Source organism: Impatiens glandulifera, chromosome 1 (genome assembly GCF_907164915.1).
Source record: "Impatiens glandulifera chromosome 1, dImpGla2.1, whole genome shotgun sequence".
Lineage (NCBI taxonomy): Eukaryota > Viridiplantae > Streptophyta > Magnoliopsida > Ericales > Balsaminaceae > Impatiens > Impatiens glandulifera.
In genome coordinates this window covers 52,681,205-52,702,167 of record NC_061862.1, presented here as the reverse complement: position 1 = coordinate 52,702,167, position 20,963 = coordinate 52,681,205, and the positions used below count along the sequence as shown (strand labels likewise).

Genomic DNA, 20,963 nt, shown 5'->3' with positions numbered 1-20,963 from the left:
AATGTTAAAAAATCAAAACAACTCAATAAAATTATAAATGTTAAATAATATAACATAATTACAATAATTAAAATTTAAGAAATAAGATCTATTAATCTTGTAATTTTTTAGGGTGCTAAAGATCCGTAACGACGAGTTATTGAGTATAGCAAACAGAATAAGTCAATCAAACAATGTTGAAAGAATCTTTATCAAATATTTTGAGCAGCCGTAAAAATTATCCTTGATCGAGAGTTGATATGCAACGCCAAAAAAAGTTATGTAAAGTGATAACTCATCATTTATATGTATGGTAAAAAAACGAAAAATTCATAAAAAAAAAATAAGAAGAAGAAGAGGTTACTTGTAAGAGGGTCTCCAATTGAAATATTTGTTTCAGTGACTTTTTTATTGGAAAAAAAAACTTCAAATTCGATAATTTTGTTTCGTTTGATATTAAAAAAAAATAAACACAGACTCGAGAAATGATTACCAAAACAATTAGATGATATGTGTTACAAATAACTCACCAACCACTTAATAGTATTCAATTATAAAAATCTGAAATAAAATATCAGATCTGTTGAGTTATGGAGCCTACACTTATAATAAACTCTACATTGTTAATTAGAGTTTATTGGGTTTATTTTTTTTGGTTTTGGGCTTGGGCCTGACCAAAGTTATTTAGGTTTATTACCTGAATGTTTACCCTATAAATATGTAATTATTAAGGATTTACATGTGTAGACAGAATTCTAAAGAGATAAAGTGTGAGGCAAAAACTCTGTATTCCTTCTTCTTCTTCATAGTAAATCTGGTGGTGGCTGAAGTGAATGTAGCTCAATTTGAGTGAACCACTATAAATCTGTGTGTTATTGTGTTCTTCTTTCTTGTGTTTTTACAGATTGTTTTCAAGCTGGTAGGATTTGGGAGATACAAATCTTAACAACTGGTATCAGAGCAGCTATGCTAGATCTGAGCATTGGAAACAATGGCAAGTGAGAATAGTATAGGACATGGGATTGGAAGATTTGATGGGACAGATTATGCCTTCTAGAGAATGCAGATTGAAGATTATCTCTATGGAAAGAAGCTTCATGTTCCTTTGAGTGAGAAATCAGAGAAGATGGATGAAGCTGAATGGAAACTCCTTGATAGACAGGTTTTGGGAGTTGTCCGATTGACGCTAGCCAAGACAGTTGCTCACAATGTAGCAAAGGAGAAGACCACCATGGGTCTGATGAAAGCTCTTTCTGATATGTATGAGAAACCATCTGCTAACAACAAGGTACACTTAATGAAAAGACTCTTTTACTTAAGAATGGTTGATGGTACTTCTGTCACTACTCATTTGAATGAATTCAATACAATTGTGAATCAGTTGTTATCTGTTGAGATTGATTTTGGGGATGAAGTTAGTGCCCTGATTTTGTTAGCATCTCTACCAAATAGCTGGGAACCTATGAGGGCAGCAATTAGTAATTCAGTTGGAAATGCTAAACTGAAATTTGTTGAAGTTAGAGATCGTATTCTTGCTGAAGAGGTTCGTAAAATTGATTCTGGTGAAACATTCAAAGGTTCTGCTCTGAATGTGGAAAACAGGGGAAGATGTAATGATAGAAATTTCAACCGAGGTAAGAGCAGATCTATGTCAAGAAGCAGGAGGAGTCAATCCAAGTCTGGGCGGACATTTGAGTGTTGGAATTGTGGTAAACAGGGTCATTTAAAGAGGAACTGCAAAGCACCGAAGAAAAATGGTGATGATAAAAATGATGCAGCCAACGTTGTTACAGAATCTGTCACTGATGCATTACTTCTGTCTGTTGATAGCCCGATAGATTCATGGGTTTTGGACTTAGGAGCGTCTTTCCACACCACTGCTCACAAAGAATTAATGGAGAACTATGTGGCTGGAAAGTGTGGGAAAGTTTATCTCGCAGATGGTGAGCCACTAGATATTGTTGGCATTGGTGACATCAAATTGAAGATGGCAAATGGTTCTGTTTGGAAGATTACTAAGTGAGACACATTCCAGGTTTAATGCGCAATCTGATTTCTGTTACACAACTTGATGAAGAAGGTCACAATTTCAGTTGTGGAAATGGTGCGTGGAAGGTGACTAAAGGAGCAATTGTTGTTGCTCGAGGTCACAAAACTAGAACGTTATACACGACTTCAACTTGCAGAGAAACAGTTGGTGCTGTAGTTGATGACTCAAAGAACAGTGAATTGTGGCATTGCAGATTAGGCCATATGAGCGAAAAAGGGATGAAAATTCTTTTGAAGAATGGACGGATTCCAGAACTGAAGTCTGTTGAACATCAGTTATGTGAAAATTGCATTCTTGAAAAACAGAAACGAGTGAGTTTCTTAAAAACTGGGAAGGAGCCCAAGAAAGAAAGACTAGAGTTGGTACACACTGATGTGTGGGGACCTGCACCTGTTTCTTCTATTGGCGGATCATACTACTATGTGACTTTTATAGATGATTCAACAAGAAAAATATGGGTTTACTTTATGAAGCACAAGTCTGAAGTATTTGCTATTTTCAAGAAGTGGAAGGCTTTGGATGAAAATGAAACAAATCAGAAAGTTAAGTGCTTGAGATCCGACAACGGAGGTGAATATATCAATTCAGATTTCAAAGAGTATTGTGCTGAGAATGGGATCAGTATGGTGAAGACTGTTCCCCGAACGCCTCAAGAGAATGGAGTAGCTAAAAGAATGAATCGAACATTGAACGAGCGTGCTAGAAGCATGAGATTGCATGCAGGGCTGCCTAAAACCTTCTGGGTAGAAGCTATTAATACTGCTGCCTATTTGATAAACAGGGGACCCTCTGTTCCTCTTGAATTCAGAATTCCTGAAGAAGCTTGGAGCAATAAAAAGGTAAAGCTTTCTTATTTGAAAGTGTTTGGATGTTTATCATATGTTCATATTAATGAATGTGATAGGAGCAAGCTTGATCCAAAGTCTAATAAATGTTTTTTCATTGGTTATGGTGATATCGAGTTTGGTTATCGTTTCTGGGATAATCAAAATCGAAAGATCATTCGTAGCAGAAATGTTATCTTCAATGAACAGGTTCTCTACAAAGATTATGTTGGGAAGACATCAGGTGGTGATTCCAAGTTGGAAGAGACTGGTATAGTCGATTTGAGAGAATTTTCAGCTGAATATATACCGGTTGTCGAAGAAGAACAATGTGTTGTTGAAGATGAAATCGTTGAGAACGTGGCCCCAAAGGTAAATCAGCAAACACCGGTTATACAGTTGAGAAGATCATCAATGAATCGAAAACCAGTTGAGAGGTGGTCTCCATCTCTAAACTATATCTTGTTGACAGATAGAGGTGAACCTGAATGCTATGAGGAAGCAATACAATCTGATGAATCGGTTAAGTGGGAGTCTGCGATGAAAGATGAGATGGACTCTTTGATGTTGAATCAGACTTGGGAGCTCACTGAGCTACCAAAGGGAAAGAAAGCACTTCACAACAAATGGATCTTCAGGATTAAAGAAGAACATGATAAAACCATGATGTACAAGGCAATGTTGGTTGTGAAAGGATTTCAACAGAAAGAAGGTATTGACTACAATGAAATCTTCTCTCCAGTAGTTAAATTGATGACAATTAAAACTATTTTGAGTTTGGTTGTGAAAGAAGACCTTCATCTTCAACAAATGGATGTCAAAACTGCTTTTCTTCATGGTGATCTAGATGAAGAAATTTATATGCGACAACCAGAAGGATTTGAAATCAAAGGAAAAGATGAGCTTGTGTGTAAGCTTCAGAAGAGTCTGTATGGTTTGAAACAGGCTCCAAGGCAATGGTACAAGAAGTTTGATAGCTTCATGAAAAGTAACAATTTTTTGAGGTGTGAAGCTGATCATTGCTGCTATATCAAGAGGTTTGATAAATCGTACATTATTCTTCTTCTCTACGTTGATGATATGTTGATTGATGGAGCAAGCTTGTATGAGATTAACAAGCTTAAGAAAGAGTTGTCTGAAAAGTTTGCAATAAAAGATTTGGGTGCTGCAAAACAAATCCTTGGGATGAGAATTTTCAGGGATGAAGAAGTTCTCAAGCTTTCACAAGAATAATATGTGAAGAAAGTTCTTAGCAGGTTCAACTTGTATGATGAAAAACCAGTTACTACCCCCTTAGCTAGTCACTTCAGACTATCTAAAGATCAGTCGCCTTCAACAGAGGAGGAGAAAAATTACATGGCAACTGTTCTGTATGCCTCTGCCATTGGTTGTATTATGTATGCGATGGTTTGCACAAGACCAGACATAGCACATGCAGTGGGAGTTGTTAGCAGATTCATGAGCAATCCGAGTAGACAACATTGAGAAGCAGTAAAGTGGATACTACGATACTTAAGAGGAAGTACGGGTCTTGCTTTGTGTTTTCGAAAGTGTAATATGTGTTTGGAAGGATATGTTGATGTTGACAATGGTGGTGATGTTGATAGTAGGAAGAGCACAACAGGGTACATTTATACTCTGAGAGGTACTGCAATCAGTTGGTTTCAAAATTGCAGAAGATTGTTGCTCTTTCTAGTTGTGAGGCAGAGTATGTTGCTGTGACAGAAGCTGCTAAGGAGATGATGTGGTTACAACCTTTTTGCGAGAATTGGGTCAAGACTACGAGGGAAGTGTGTTGCGATGCGACAGTCAGAGTGCCATTCATTTGGCAAAGAATCCTGTTTATCATGGCAGGACGAAACATATACAGGTTCGTTATCATTTCATCTGGTCAGCTTTAGAAGATGGAGTATTAGCTCTTGAGAAGATTCCCGGGAGTGAGAATCCAGCTGATATGTTGACGAAAACTGTGACAAATGAGAAACTGAAGTTGTGTGCAACTTCAGTTGGTCTTCTTCGTTAAGATAGGGAATGGAAAGCCACTACCGATCGAGAGTTAGTCTCCAAGTGGGAGATTGTTGAGTTATGGAGCCTACACTTATAATAAACTCTACATTGTTAATTAGAGTTTATTGGGTTTATCTTTTTTGGTTTTGGGCTTGGGCCTGACCAAAGTTATTTAGGTTTATTACCTGAATGTTTACCCTATAAATATGTAATTATTAAGGGTTTACATGTGTAGACGGAATTCTAGAGAGATAAAGTGTGAGGCAAAAACTCTGTATTCCTTCTTCTTCTTCATAGTAAATCTGGTGGTGGCTGAAGTGGATGTAGCTCAATTTGAGTGAACCACTATAAATCTGTGTGTTATTGTGTTCTTCTTTCTTGTGTTTTTACAGATTGTTTTCAAGCTGGTAGGATTTGGGAGATACAAATCCTAACAAGATCCAATTATACCGCATCAACAAAAACATAACATTAATTTAAATATGAATGGTGAAAAACATCCTCCGTTGCTAAAGAAGCCCTTGGAAGGTCCAAGAAAATAAAAGATTTTTCAGTTATATGGGTTTTTTATGTGCTATTATTGCCTTTATTTAAATATATTTTTTTCAAAATTTAATAACAAGTATTGTATAAGTTGTCTAATAATTAGTCAAACTAATTACTAACACTGTATTTTTTTTATTTTATTTTCAGTATATATATTTTTTAATTTATTATCTTAAATTCAAGCTCCTTTAACTAATTCTTAACTCTAGCATATATATATATATATATATATATATATATATATATATATATATATATATATGTGTAGGTTTCGGAAAGATAAACTAGTTCATATAAGAAAGTCCCTGAAAGGTGGAACTAATAATAATAATAATAATAATAATAATAATAATAATAATAATAATAATAATAATAATAAAAGACTTTGAAATAACAAAGTCTACAATGAAACTGCACCACATATATATTATCGTATCATTATTTTCATGCTTTTATTAACATGAACTGACAATCTTTTTGTTTTTTTCTAGCTAGAAACATTAATGAATTGAAAAGTACACAATTAAAAAATGAAAATATATGTATAGTATTATAATATCACATCCCTAAATTACCCAGGTATTTTAAACAGCATTTTTACAATGAATTTTTGCTAAACACGCCTAACCTTTTCTTTAATCAAAATATGTGTAATTCTATATATGTGGATTAATGATGAATTCAAATGTTATATCTACCCTAAATTTGAAATTTTAGGTACTTTGTACTTGAAGGAAAAAGAAATGAATGCACAAACAATAATAAAATTAGGAATCAACTAACTCAAAATATTCTATCTATTAGGTCAAAACAAGATTTCACCATATAGTTTTAATATAAATCAAAAAATAACAATTCTAACTTAATTAAGGATGTGTTTGCGAAACCATTTTTTTTTAGAAATTCCTAATATTCTAGGCAGTTTAACACAAGCACACCTACAAGCTATACTAGTACAAAATGTATATACAAATTATTTTAATTTGGTTAGAAATAAAAAAAAGAATATACAATGTATATATAAATTTTATAAAAATATATTATAAAACATCTTAAATTAAAGTGAATGTGACCGGGGACGGACTCAGAAATTACCGTTAGGGCGGGCTTGAAAAAAATTAAAATGGGTTTAAATTATTTTTTTGATGGCATTGAATAATATAATGAGAAAATTATAGATTTAATGAAGTATAAACATGAGTTTAGTTTTTTTTTTTTTAGATTTATAAAAGAAAATAATAATAAAAAAAAAATAAAGTGAATGAGCCATGTCCCTTATCTACTATAAAAAAAAAAATATTATTTTTTATTATATTCTTGATCCACTCCACCTAGAGAGTCATCATTCTTATATATAATAGAATATTAAAAAAATATATTATGAAATTGAAATAAATTTAATAAAGGAAAATTTTAATCGAGTTTTTATATAATTAAATAATTCAAATTTAATTTGTATTAGGTAAATAATAATAAAATATTCTCCTGTAATAATTAATTTTTATTGAAAGACTTTCTTATATATCATTAAAACGAATTTATAGAAAAATATAAAATAATATTTGTGAAAAAAATTAAAAAATGAATAATATATAACTGAAAATAATCCTAAGATATAATTTAGAAAAAGGTCATATGAGGTATTATATAAACTAGCATTTGCATTGGTTATAATATAAAAAAACTATGAAAAAATATTATGGTAAAAATGTGATAGCATTTTTAATTTTATTTTTAACCGTTTTAAGTTTATGGGCGGATCAATCCACAATCTAACTCAAGTATCCATTTACTCTCACATATATATATCCAAATTAACTATAGCTCTCGATCCGGTAATTTGGACACTTTAAAATTTTAGCATCATTATATATAGATTAGTTAGTTAAAAAGTTGAACTTATATTGTTAAAATGTCTCGCGTTCATTAAATTTGGTGTTGAATTTAAAATATAAAGTGTTATTAGTCTAGTTGGTTAAAGAGTTTTACTTATTTTTGTTATATTGCATTTTGTTATATAAATATATATATATATATATATATATATTAATTAGTTTCAAAACTAATATAAATTTTATTTTAATTTTTAAAGTTATTCAATCTGATCTCATCATTGTAACGTATTATCTCATTGTTTAAGTTGGTCTGAGTATGAATCAAGCTCGTTAATCTAATTTGTTTAGTTATAGTCATAATTTTTCTTTCGTTAAAGATCTTTGTTTTAGTAAGAAAATAATACTTTTCTGTTAGCTTGTTGTTATTTAAAAGTTTTTAGTGAGTTTTTATGAAAATTTTGTTGGGATGAAAAATTAAGTTATTTTAGTTTTTAATTGATTAAATTATTATGATTATTTTATATTTAAAATTTATAATAATAAATAAAAATAATTTAATATTTTAATTAATGAATTAATTGATTTTATAGTTTAAAATATATATGATTGAGAAAACATAAAAAACGAATCAAACTAGGGTTGTGAATAAAAACTGAAAAATCGATAACTAAACTGAACCGATAGCTTAACAATTTCATTTTACCGGTTCTAATTAACCGGCTTTTTACTGGTTAAACGGTTCGATTTTCGGTTGAATTATTTTTTTAACGGTTTAACCGAAAAATCGATAATAATTTAATTATATATTTATATTTTATAATTTATATGATATATTTTTGTAAATATTAGATATATTATAAATAATATTTAATAATATATATATATATATGTATATTAGTTATTTTTAATTTTTAAATTATAATTTTTTATAGAATTGTTTAAAAAAAACTAATTTATATAAATATTAGTTAAAAATTAAAACTTTTAAAACCGATATCAATATTGGTCGGTTAACTAGTTTATAAAATAAGAGGTAAAATCCGACGTAATTGAAATCGTTTAACCGGTTAACCGATTAGTTAAACATCCTACATTTAGGCCGGTAAACGGATCAGTTCGATCAATTTATAGACTAAAATGTACGACCAAACCGTTGGGTCGGTTTGTCTACATTACAAACCATCGGTTTCGGTTAAATCGATTTTTAATAAAATAAAAAATAATTAAAATTAAAGAAGGAGGTGAAAAGTATCTTATTATTTTAAGCTTGGTTTGAATAGTTTTTTTTTTGAAAAAACTAGAGAGGAATAAAAATTATGATTGGTGATGATTTTGAGGAGGTAATGATTATTTTTGGTAAAAAAATTTAAAAGGTATTAATATATATGAATAAAATAAAAAATAATAATTTAAAATATAAAATATTTTAATATTTTGATTAATAAAATAAAGATATAATTATTAAAAATGATTAATTAAAAAATTAATATCCATGAAATGAATCCTAGCCTACTAGTCAAATCATTCTGCTAGCTTGCATACTACTTCAGTGCTTTCTCTCTCATAAATTATAAAACTAGATTTAGTCTGTGTTCCGATTTAGCAATCAATTAACAGACACACCGAACCAGAAAGTTTCGGTTCAAACTTTTTCAGACAGCAGATTTCTCGGTTGATTGGTTTGTTAGCGGTTAAGTTTTGAATATTTCGGTACGATTCTAAACGGTATGGTCTGTTGACTTAAAGACCTACCTACATCAAACAATCTCTCAAAGTGGACTAAGAAACCTTTGGTTGGACTTATCTAAACGTGTGGTCCACACATAAATCTAATATTATTGACTAAGTGTTATGATGAGAAGAAGAAGAAATTCAACCATTTGAATATTTTTTTGCCGTTAATTTTGAATTTTTGGAAGGAACCATCCATTGAAGACTCTTCCCAGGAATAACCAATTAGCAAAAAGAATTTATATTTGTTTAAGGATACAATTGAAATTTTGAATTAAAATTGTAATATCGGTTCAACTTTGAACATTAGTTTGCAAAATTAGTTTTAGAAACTTTTTTTTTTTTTTGGGGGGTATGTAAAGGTGGTTATAGTGATATTCTATCATAACTTACTCTATTTTCTTATTGTGTTTTTAATTACAATCTGTTGGGTTGAAGAGAAAAATAAGGAACGAAGGTTACAAAAAGAAATGAAAATATTATTATTCTGTTGTTGATTCTCTAATCATCCCATTACAAGGTAAATATATAATAAAAATCAAAATATTTTCGTTATCTTAGAATTAAATATTGTAACTTAAAACCTCCCAATATTATCCTAATCAATACCATAATTAATTAAAAATATTTATTTTAATTAAAAACATTAATTTCAACACTCCCCCTTAATGTTTTTGTTGGTCATGCCTAACAAATCTCGTAAGTAGACGAATTTGTTTAAAGGAAGTGCTATAGTGAAGATATCTGCAAGTTGATCTCCAGTCTTTACGTGCTTGATCATTACTTCTTCATCATCCACTGCTTCACGAATGTAGTGATGTTTAAGGTTGATGTGTTTTGTTCGACTATGAAATACCGCATTTTTCGACATAGCAATTGACGATTTGCTATCGCAAAAGAGAACTGTAGTCATATCTTGTTTCTCCCCCATGTCTTCTAAAATCTTCCTTAGCCAAACCACTTGTTTGGTTGCTTCGTTTGCCGATACGTATTCGGCTTCGGCGGAGGAATGTGCAACTCTCTCTTGCTTTTTCGACGCCCATGAAAAAATACCTGAACCTAGTGAATAACAATACCCGGATGTACTCTTCATGTCATCCATGCTTCCAGCCCAATCGCTATCACAGAACCCAAACAACTCAATATCTTCACTATCATCTTTTTCAAACATGAGACCATACTCCATAGTCCCTTTAATGTATCGCAACACTCTCTTTGCAACTCCAAGATGAATTTTGCTTGGTCGGTGCATAAACTGAGATAATAAACCCGTAGCATACATGATATCGGGTCTTGTAATCGTAAGGTACAACAAACTCCCAACCAGACTTCTATATTGTACCGCATTAGCATCACCACTACCATCATCTTTCACCAACTTCTCATTTACTACCAATGGAGTCATCATAGGATTACAATTATCCATTTTAAATTTTGAATGAATGCTTTGGGCATACTTATTTTGACAAATAAATACACTTCCATCATTTTGATCAATCTCAATACCCAAGAAATAATGTAATAAACATAGATCATTCATCTCATATTTCTTCATCATATCAGTTTTGAACTCATTAATCATGTTTTCATCATTTCCAGTAAAAATAAAGTCATCAACATAAAGAGAGACTATGAGCATATCGGATTCAACATGCTTGATGTAGAGTGTCGGCTCGCTAGGACTCCTAAAAAATCCTCTCTTAGAGAAATACTCATCGATATTTCCATACCAAGCACGAGGTGCTTGCTTCAATCCGTACAACGCTTTCTTCAACTTGTATACTTTTTCTTCTTCTCCTTCAACATTGAAGCCTTGTGGTTGTACCACATACACCTCTTCTTTCAATACTCCATTCAAGAATGCAGATTTCACATCAAGTTGGTAAAGCTTTCATCCTTTGTGAGCGGCTAATGCAATCAACATCCTTATCGTTTCGTGTCTCGCAACCGGTGCAAATGTCTCATGATAATCGACTCCAGGTTGTTAAGAATACCCTTTTGCCACCAATCTTGCCTTGCATTTTTTAACCGAACCATCAGGACTCATTTTCGTCTTGTAAATCCACTTCAACCCAATCACATCTTTTTCTTTCGGCTTCTCTACTAACTCCCAAGTTTCATTTTTTTCGATCATGTTGATTTCTTCTTCCATTGCTTTCACCCAAATCTCCTCTTGAATAGCTTGTTCAAAGCTTTCAGGTTCTACAACACAAAAATTACATCGAGCATATATGTCGTTCAAATTTCTCATTTTTATCGGAGTAAGGATCGGAATGGATGAACTCGCCCCGGGTTGTGTTGTCGGAGATTGTTGATGCTCACTTTCTTCATAACCACTTCCATTGACTTGTCTAGATGACTCCCTCCGATCTTCTTCAAAAACCGGCATTTATACATCCTCAACACCTTTCTCTTTCCAATCCCATTGTTCTTTTTCATTAAAGATCACATCCCGACTTTCAATCACCTTATTTTTCTTCAAGCTAAAAAATCGATATCCCTTCGACTTGGTGCTATAGCCAATGAATATACATTTTTCACCTTTATCTTCAAGTTTATTTCTCTTTTGCTTCGGGATATGAGCATAGCAAATGAATCCGAACACTTTCAAGTGATTGACTGACGGCTTTCTACCCCCGGACCATGCCTCGAATGGTGTCTTGTTTTCAACCGCCTTTGTCGGACAACGATTCAACAAATAAACTGCTGTATAGGTTGCTTCGGCCCAAAAAGTCAATGGTAACCCCTTTGCATTCATCATGGTTCTCGCCATCTCGACAATTGTTCGATTCTTCCTCTCAGCAACGCCATTTTGTTCTGGCGTATAACTCGTCGTCATTTGTCTTTCAAGACCAATATCTTCACAATATTTCTCGAACTCCTTCGAGTTGTATTCTCCTCCTCTATCACTTCTTAATCTTTTAATCACCTTACCACTTTGTCTCTCAGCCATTCATTGAAACTTCTTGAAAAAATAAAGTGTTTCTGATTTTTGCCTCAAAAAATAGACCCAACACATTCTTGTAAAATCGTCGATAAAAGTGATAAAATATTTGTTACCTCCGTGAGAGTTTTTGGACATCGGACCACAGATATCAGTGTGAATGAGCTCCAACAATGATTTTGCTCTCCAGGCTTTCTCTTTCGGAAACGTCTCTCGATGGATTTTACCAAGAGCACATGCCTCGCAAACATCATGCTTGTCATTAATATTTGGCAACCCATACACCATAGTTTTTCTGCTTAGCAATTTCAAGCTCTCAAAGTTCACATGCCCAAGCTGTTTATGCCACAACCATGACATATCTTCAACATTGGTCTTCATCGATGCACAACTTGCAGGTTTAAGATTAAGAGGAAAATTTCGATTCCTCTCCATCTTAACAACCGCAATCAACTCTCTATTATTTTTCTTGTCAAAAATTTTACAATAATCATAATCAAAGTACAATGCATGATTATTTTGCATAAGTTGCCCAACACTCAGCAAATTTTGAGCTAAATCCGGAACAAACAACACATCATGAATTAGCAATTTACCTTTCTTTGAATCTACTACGATCGTACCTCTTCCATTTGATTTCACCACAGCACCATTATCCATTGTGATCCGAGTTGTGTCACTCTTGTCAATTTTGAAAAAATTGACTCATCTCCGGTCATGTGATTGCTGCACCCACTATCAACATACCACTCGTTATCATTTTTTCCAATAGCCGCTTGACATGCAAAAAATGTGCTTCCATCACTTTCACAATTCCTTTTCTCCTCGGTATAATTGGCCTGCTCTCTTCTTTGATCTCGACAATCTTTTTGCATATGACCAAACCTCTTGTAATTAAAACATTGAGGTTTACCTTTATGATAACAATCTTCTTCAACGTGACCCGGTCTTTTACAATGATTGCAAAATTTGTTATCATGGAAGTTTCTACCTCCCCCTCGGCCACGTCATCGACCTCTTCCATAACTTCCACCGCCACGAGAATATTGACGTTTACTCGAGCTTTCAATAGAATCTTCTTTTACACTCACTTTTGATTGAAAGGCGCTTTCGATGGAAGTTTCGGTATGTCGCTTCATCCGTTGTTCATGCATCTCAAGAGAACCCATCAAATCGTGAATACTGAGTGACGGGAGGTCTTTTATTTCTTCAATAATGGCCACCATATTGTCATACTTTGGAGAAAGACTTATCAAGATCTTCTCGCAAACCGTTTTGTCGGTCAAGTCATCGCCAAGACACTTGATTTGATTTACAACTTCGATCACCCTTGAGAAGTACTCTTGTAGAGTTTCTTTCTCCTTCATCCTTAAATTTTGAAACTCTCGTTTGAGAGTCAGGAGCTTCACTGTCTTCATTTTGTCGCTCCCTTCAAATTCCTTTTGCAATATATCCAACGCTTCCTTCGATGTATTAACCCCTATTATTCTCGGAAAAAACTTACGAGAAATACTTTGTTAAATAATAAATAAGGCCTTCGCATCTTTCTTTTTGTTCTCCTTTAATTTTTTATCGGATGAACGATCTGATAATCCTGCGGTATCTTGATCTTCAATGTGTCCGTTCTCCACCAAATCCCACAGATCTTGTGAGACTAGGAGTGTCTTCATCATAACACTCCAATAATCATAATCTTCTCCATCGAAAATGAGTTGCGCTCCTCGTATCGGCCAAGAATCTCCTAGCATCGCCATGGATCGATCTTGAAGCTCTGATACCACTTTGTTGGGTTGAAGAGAAAAATAAGGAACGAAGGTTACAAAAGGATTATTATTTTGTTGTTGATTCTCCAATCATCCCATTACAAGGTAAATATATTATAAAAATCAAAATCTTTTCGTTATCTTAGAATTAAATATTGTAACTTATAACCTCCAAATATTATCCTAATCAATACCATAATTAATTAAAAATATTTATTTTAATTAAAAACATTAATTTCAACACAATCAATATATATATATATATGAAATGGTAAGATAATTTTTAATAAATCAAATATCACGAATTTGAATGCACTTGTATGTTGACTATAGTGTGTATATATACCACTCACAACTCAATTAGATATAAGTTACATTTTTAATGTGGATGAAAAGCTTCCAAGTTAGTAACCATTTGATTTATTTTGAGGCCCAACAAAATAAGGTGAATGAAAATTTGTGTTTAATGTAAAAATATATAACTATCTCCTTATATATATATATATATATATATATATATATATATATATATATATATATATATATATATATATATATATATATATATATATATATATATATATATATATATTAAATAATTTCATTTAAGAAAAATTTTAAAAAAAAATAATATTTGAAAAATGTAAACAAAAAGCTTCAACCTAGATGATATTACTCTGTCACAGATTGTTTTTTTGGGAAAAACGACTTAGCGTCATTTCATTAAAAATTCCCAAAAACGGGAAAAAAAACCACGAGTTTAAGAGATCATTCTAGACAGGCCTAGAATGATTTTGAAGTCGTAACATTCTGAATAAAAGCTAAAAACGTAAATAAATTATCTATTTACAATGCTTTCAATTCTGGTGATCAGTTTAAAAAACGGTAAATTTCAGTTCCTGTAGATATTCCAGTTCTGCTCCGTGCTTGGAATTCCTCTCCACGTTCCCGCGAGGGCGCTGCAATCCGATACAATATCTTTCCATAACTCGTCAATGCTCTTACGGGTTCTGTCATATACCCTTGCATTTCGTTCTTGTCAAATGTTATACACCACGGCTCCAAAGCCGCACTTGAACACGCTTGTTGCAAATCTATTTCCCTTGGCTTTGAGTAGTGCCGCTTCTTTGATTTCATTCCATTCGCTCGGGAAACTGATCAGCTCCAGGCTTTTATAGAATCTGTCCCAAAGCTCTGAAGCAATACAACAGCTCCTGAATAGGTGATCTATGGTTTCTTCATTTCCTATGCATAGAAGACAGCTCGCGTCCGGGATGCTCATATACTTACTGATACGATCATGTGTGCTGAGTCTTTCCCAGAAGGCGAGCCATAGGATGAACTGGTGTCGATGGATAATCTTCGTTGACCATACAAGAGGAGCCCATTCTACTTTCTGCGCTTTTTCCTGGATTACCTCCCATATTTTCTTCAATACTAGCTTCCCATTGTCCTCAGCTTTCCATTCATGAATATCCGGTCTGTCGTGTAGTTGTATGTTACTTATATGATCAAGTATCCTCTTTCCTTATGGAATTTTTCTCAAGAGCAAGTTCCAATTCCCGTCTTTGATGTCTCTGATTTTCGCTTTTGCGCAGTCCCTTCTGATATGAGTATTTTGAAACTCCTCCTTGTCGATGATAGGCTAGTTTTCAAACCAAGGGTCGTGCCAGAATAGAGTGCCTTTCCCGTCCCCTAGTCGGATGTCATAAAGATCTGCAATATCGCTTCTTAGTTTAAGAATCTTTTTTAGAGACCAGCTCATACCTTCGTGAATTTTGCAGGTCCAGATGCTGGTTTCGTGTTTCATAAACCTCGTATGCACCCATTTGATCCATAGTGACTCCTAATTGCGCTCCAAAGTACACAGATGCTTGAAGGTTAGAGCCTTGTTCCACTCGATACAGTTCTTCAAGTCGATGCCTCCCTCGTCCTTCGGTTTGCAGAGAGCGGTCCATTTGACTTTATTTCCTCCTCTTCCACTATTACCCCAGATAAAGTTTCTCATCAGTGTGTCGAGTTCCTTCATTACCTTCTTCGGAATGACCATTTGTTGCGCCCAATAGCCAACTATGCCCATAACCATGGTTTTGATAAGTTCGATCCTCCCTGCATAAGAAATTTTTTCGCTGCCCAGCCAGATATCGTGTTTTTTACCTTTTCAATCAGCGGCTTGCAGTGTGAGATCTCGATCTGCTTCGCAGTTAACGGAATTCCTAAGTACCTTATGGGAAAGCTGCCTTCCTTGATGCCCATGATGTTGAAGATGTCCTGCTTTGTTTCGTCCTTCACGCCTCCATAAAATGCCACACTTTTGCTTTCATTAATAGTTAAACCTGTTACCTCAGAAAAGAACGTTAGTGCAGCCCTAATAGTTTTAATGGAATCAACGTCTGCGTGCGCTAGAATGAACAAATCGTCAGCAAAGCATAAATGCGTTACCTCCTCTACCTCACAAAATGGGTGAAAGATGTATGGACGATTCTTTCGAAACATCGCGAAGATGCTCTCAAAGATCGCCATGATAGCTACGAAAATGTAAGAAGAGAGGGGGTCCCCTTGCCTTACCCCGTTTTCACCCTTGAAATAGCCTCTGTGGACTCCATTGACGTTAACAACAAAGCCAGGATGATGAAACGCATTGCATAATCCAATCGATAAAAATCATAGGAAAAGCATAAACAATCAGAAAGTCTCGAATGGCTTCCCATCTAACAGAGTCTTTCACAGATTGTTGACTTAAGAATATATTGAGAATCGAATTCAGGAATGGTACTTCACTAACTACTCAACGGATAATGTAAAATCGAATTCGGGAAAGAGTACTCCAACTGCGAATACATTATCCTGGAGTAATTCAAGCACTTGTTTGATATCCAAACAAAACCAAGATTTATTTAACTGCGGGTACATTATCCTCCCTAATCCAGCCATAATTCAAGCACTTGTTTGATATCCAAACAAAATCAAGATTTATCATCAATTATTTCTTTTATTATTAATAATAACAAATACATTTCTGTCCAATTATTTAAATAACAAGAAAAAAAAATGATTATTAATGATGATTAGTGTTTTAAAAAAATTTTAAAAAATTAATATATATAAATAAAATAAATAATTATAATTTAAAATATAGAATATTTTAATTAATGAATTGATTAATTTGATAAATAGTGATAATTGATTTTATTGGGTTATTTAGAAAACCCAAATTCAAACAAGCTTTAGTTCAATAATATTTTGATTATTTGATGCAAATAACCCAAATAAATCTTCATTTTTTTCATCAAACAGTATTTTCTTGAAAACAAAAATCTCCAATTCAAACAAGGAAAATATTATTACATAAACAATTAGATGTAAAGAGAATAATTCCAATTAATAGTTTAAAGAAGAAAAATGATGAATGTTTAAGCAAGACTATCAGTTGTAACATAATCACTTGAATACTGCAGTCTTTATTTACTATCCATTCATAATAGCTGCAACAAAGAAACAGATTATGAAGATACTTAACATAATCTGATACACATTCATTCATTCATTCATTCCAAACAAGCCCAATCAAGTTATCCATTAATTCAGCTTTCTTCTTCTCCCCCCAGTACCTAAAATGTAACCATATTATCCATTAATTCCTTGTATAGATTGCAAGCTATAAACAAATCTTGCAGTATTCACTCGTTTATGCAAAAAAAAAAAAAAAAAAAAAATGTTAAGAATGAATGCTGGAAATTGCCATTGTAGTAACACTCTCTTGTCTGGATATGATAACCCTTTTGAAATAAGCCAACAGAAACAGAAATTGCGCCTAGTTTTGATTCATAGTGAATCTTTAATCACTTATATATCAAATTTAAGCTTTGTACTCAAAATTAAGGCAGTAGGATTAACACAGATGAAATGTCACTAGGCATTAAATTATTGGTTTAAGACATGAATTTACTCACCCTTGGCCCTTGGCCCAGCGGGAAAGTTGAACAAGCTGTACAGATTCATTAGCAGCATGGCACGAGAATAGCAGATAGTTGCGAGGCTGTACCATCCATGCAAACCTCATGAATAGTGCAGAATACACGCACATCACTGTACACAATGATGGATTTATCAAAACCCGGTTAGTATTTTTCCCTCTAATATGACATACTAAAATTCTATACCTCCAGTCATGTTTCCAGATAACATTTCTGGAGGCTTTTTCATGTCCACAAGACCCTGCCAAAAATAAATATTAGAAAAGAGACTAGAGCCTATATGATGCAAGATTAAACAAGTGAACATACAGCAATGACAAATCCCCAGTTAGCAATGGGGCCCCAGAAATGAGTCGTCTTGGGGCCAACTGGACTGTTCAAAAATGCACGAAAAGATGCCATATCTGATCAACTGCATATTGTTTAGGTGGAAGAGGAGGATGTGAGTTAGGCAAAGAAAAAGTGAAAGGCATGCTAAAGTTCCAGCAGTATCCCCCTGTTATTGGATCAAATGGAGGTAAGTAACAAGAAGAACGAAAATCTTCTTTAATCCATATTGAAAAACTTGATTTACCCTAAAACCAAACACGGGATTTTCTTTATTTATTCCACAAGACACTGGGAAAGCTTTACTACCAAGCTACTTCATTTCATTTCATTTCATTTCTCAAGGTGCGTGCTTTTAGTTTTGTTAATTAATTTTATTAAAGTTATTTTTTTTAAATGAATGAAAATAAGAAATTAAAGTAAAAATAAAATAAAATTTAAGTAGGTTTGTTTTAGGAATAATAGTTTTCAAACAGGCATAAACGTTTCTATCTACAAATCTCGTGATAAATAGAATACAATCGTAATTAAGAGTTCATATATATATATATATATAAAGTGATGTAAGGAGCAAAAGAAAGAGACTCACGGATTGAAAAGATGAATAGGAATGTGGCGTTTGTTTGTGTATATAATCTAATCAGACCGGAAAGACGAGAGAAATCCGCTTAGACTTGAAATGGAATAAGATTTGGGTTCAAAGGAAAGAGATAGAAAGAAACTAAATATACATACCTTACTTGGCGGCAGGGGAGGCGGGATGCAGCTTTAACGGCGGCGGCGTTAGCAAAGGAAGGGAAGAAGACCACTACTGCAGAACACTAGACGCAACTCCATCGCGCAGGTGACTCAATAATCTAGAAATTTTAATGAACGATTATTAAGGACGACGTTATCATAAAACCGTGATTAATAAATATTTTATTAATCACGGCTTTATGATAACGTCGTGCTTATTAATTTTCTCTAAAAAAGCGGAAAAAATGCAGAAAAACATGACTTTTAGTCACGGCGTTCATCATAAAACTTTGACTAATAATAATGGCGGGAGTGTGGCGAGAAAGTCAAAATATTAGCCACGGCAAATACAATGAAGGTCGTGGTTAATAATACTTATTAGTGTGGACGTTACACATCGACACTAATAAAAATTATTAACCACGGCGTATACTCACCGTGGTTAATGTTGGTCGTTAAAAATACCATTTTTATTAGTGTATACGCACTATAGCCCGCCACATAAACTGGACATAAAAAATGTTTTGATTTGCGGTATTTGATTTTTTATAAATCACCTTCATTTATCTTAATAGACTAATTTAAAATTTTATGTAAATACACAAACTTAAAAGTAAAAGATTATTTTTTTTTACCATAATACTCACATTTCTATATTAAAAATCATATATTTTGTTTGGATTTTTATATATATTTTTTTTAAACCCATTGAACAAAATATTTTTAACCATTAAAAATTAACTATGTGATAAAAGAGTTTTGAATTAAGATATTTTAACTCTCAATTTTGACCCATTTTCGTATATTACAATGTTTTTATTATAATTGAAAACACACTAAGAAAATAGAGTTAGAGTAAGTTACCATAAAAATATCACTCCAACCACATTTACCTACAAAAAGGTTCTAAAACTAATTTTGCAAACTAATGTTCAAAGTTGAACTCCAAATTACAAATTGAATACAAAATTTCAATTTTATCCGTATAAAATATAAATTCTTCTTGCAAATTAGTTATTCCTTGGAAGAGTCTTGAAATGGTTTGTCCCTTCCAAAACAATCAAAATTAATGGCATAATAATATTCAAATTGTTGAAGTTTCTAAGACAAATTCTTCTTCTTCTCAACTTCATTTGAAGAAACAAAACTATCAAAGTATGCCACTTGATCAATAATATTAGATTTATCTGTGTGGAAGACCACACGTTTAGATAAGTCCTACCAAAATTTTCTTAGTCCACTTGTAGAGATTATTTAGTGTGTTTTTGTTGTGATGTTTTCTTTATCATATATATTTTTAATCATAAAATCACTTAATTTATTAATTAAATATTAAATTGTTTTTATTTTATTATTATATATTTTAAATATAAAAAAATCATATTAATTTAATCAATTAAAAACTAAACTATAAGAACCTTTAAATAACAACAAGCTAGCACAAAAATATTTTTTTTTGTTTTTACTGAAAACAAATATCTTTAACAAAAGATAACGAATTCACAATTCATACACAAAACAACTTAAATTGTGGGATAATAAGTTATAATTGTGGAGATCAGAATAACATACAAAATTAAAATAAATGTGTTAATTCACAATTAATTAAAATAAAAATTATATTAGTTTTGAAAATAATATATATATATATATATATATAATATTTATAAATAAAGAAAACTAAACCAACAATAAATAAATGATAACTCAATATTATCAAAGAGTATTAAAATATTATATTTTTATAATTTTTATTCTTATTTTTATTTTTTTAATAATTAGTGTATGATGTTAACATTCATAACTCTACAACAAGATTCACTTAATTTAAGACGTTCTAGAATTTTATAATACATTTTTATAAAACTCATACACTATATATTCATTTTTGTATTTCTAATCAAATTAAAATATTCCGTATAATTTATACAATTATACCATTGTACACTCACATATAGACAAACACATACTTAATTAAGTTAGAATTGTGTTTATTTTAGATTTATATTAAAACTATATGGCGAAATCTCGTTTTGACCAAATAGATTAAAATACTTTGAGTTTGTTGATTCCTAATTTTGATTCTTGTTTGTGCATTAATTTCTTTTTCCTTCAAGTACCAAGTACCTAAAATTTCAAATTTAGGGTAGATATAACATTTGAATTCATCATAATCCACATACATAGAATTACACATATTTTGATTAAAGAAAAGGTCAGGCGCGTACGTGTTTAGCAAAAA

General features: G+C 32.3%; 1 protein-coding gene across 3 annotated transcripts; it reads right to left on the bottom strand.

Annotated features, from left to right (window-relative positions):
• Positions 1-17,039: 17,039 nt before the first annotated feature.
• LOC124921716 (mitochondrial pyruvate carrier 1-like) lies at positions 17,040-18,743 on the bottom strand. Of its 3 annotated transcripts, none has more exons than XM_047462405.1 (5): positions 18,719-18,743; positions 17,966-18,068; positions 17,843-17,897; positions 17,633-17,768; positions 17,040-17,290 (listed from the first exon to the last, which is right to left on the bottom strand). In XM_047462405.1, the coding sequence occupies exons 2-5, from the start codon at positions 18,056-18,058 to the stop codon at positions 17,224-17,226; spliced, it is 351 nt and encodes a 116-aa protein (XP_047318361.1). In that variant the 5' UTR covers positions 18,059-18,068; positions 18,719-18,743; the 3' UTR covers positions 17,040-17,223. The 3 variants fall into 3 exon arrangements, with proteins under 3 accessions (XP_047318361.1, XP_047318360.1, XP_047318362.1); XM_047462404.1 differs by lacking the exon at positions 18,719-18,743 and adding an exon at positions 18,573-18,612; XM_047462406.1 differs by lacking the exon at positions 17,040-17,290 and having other exon boundaries at positions 17,629-17,768.
• Positions 18,744-20,963: the final 2,220 nt, after the last annotated feature.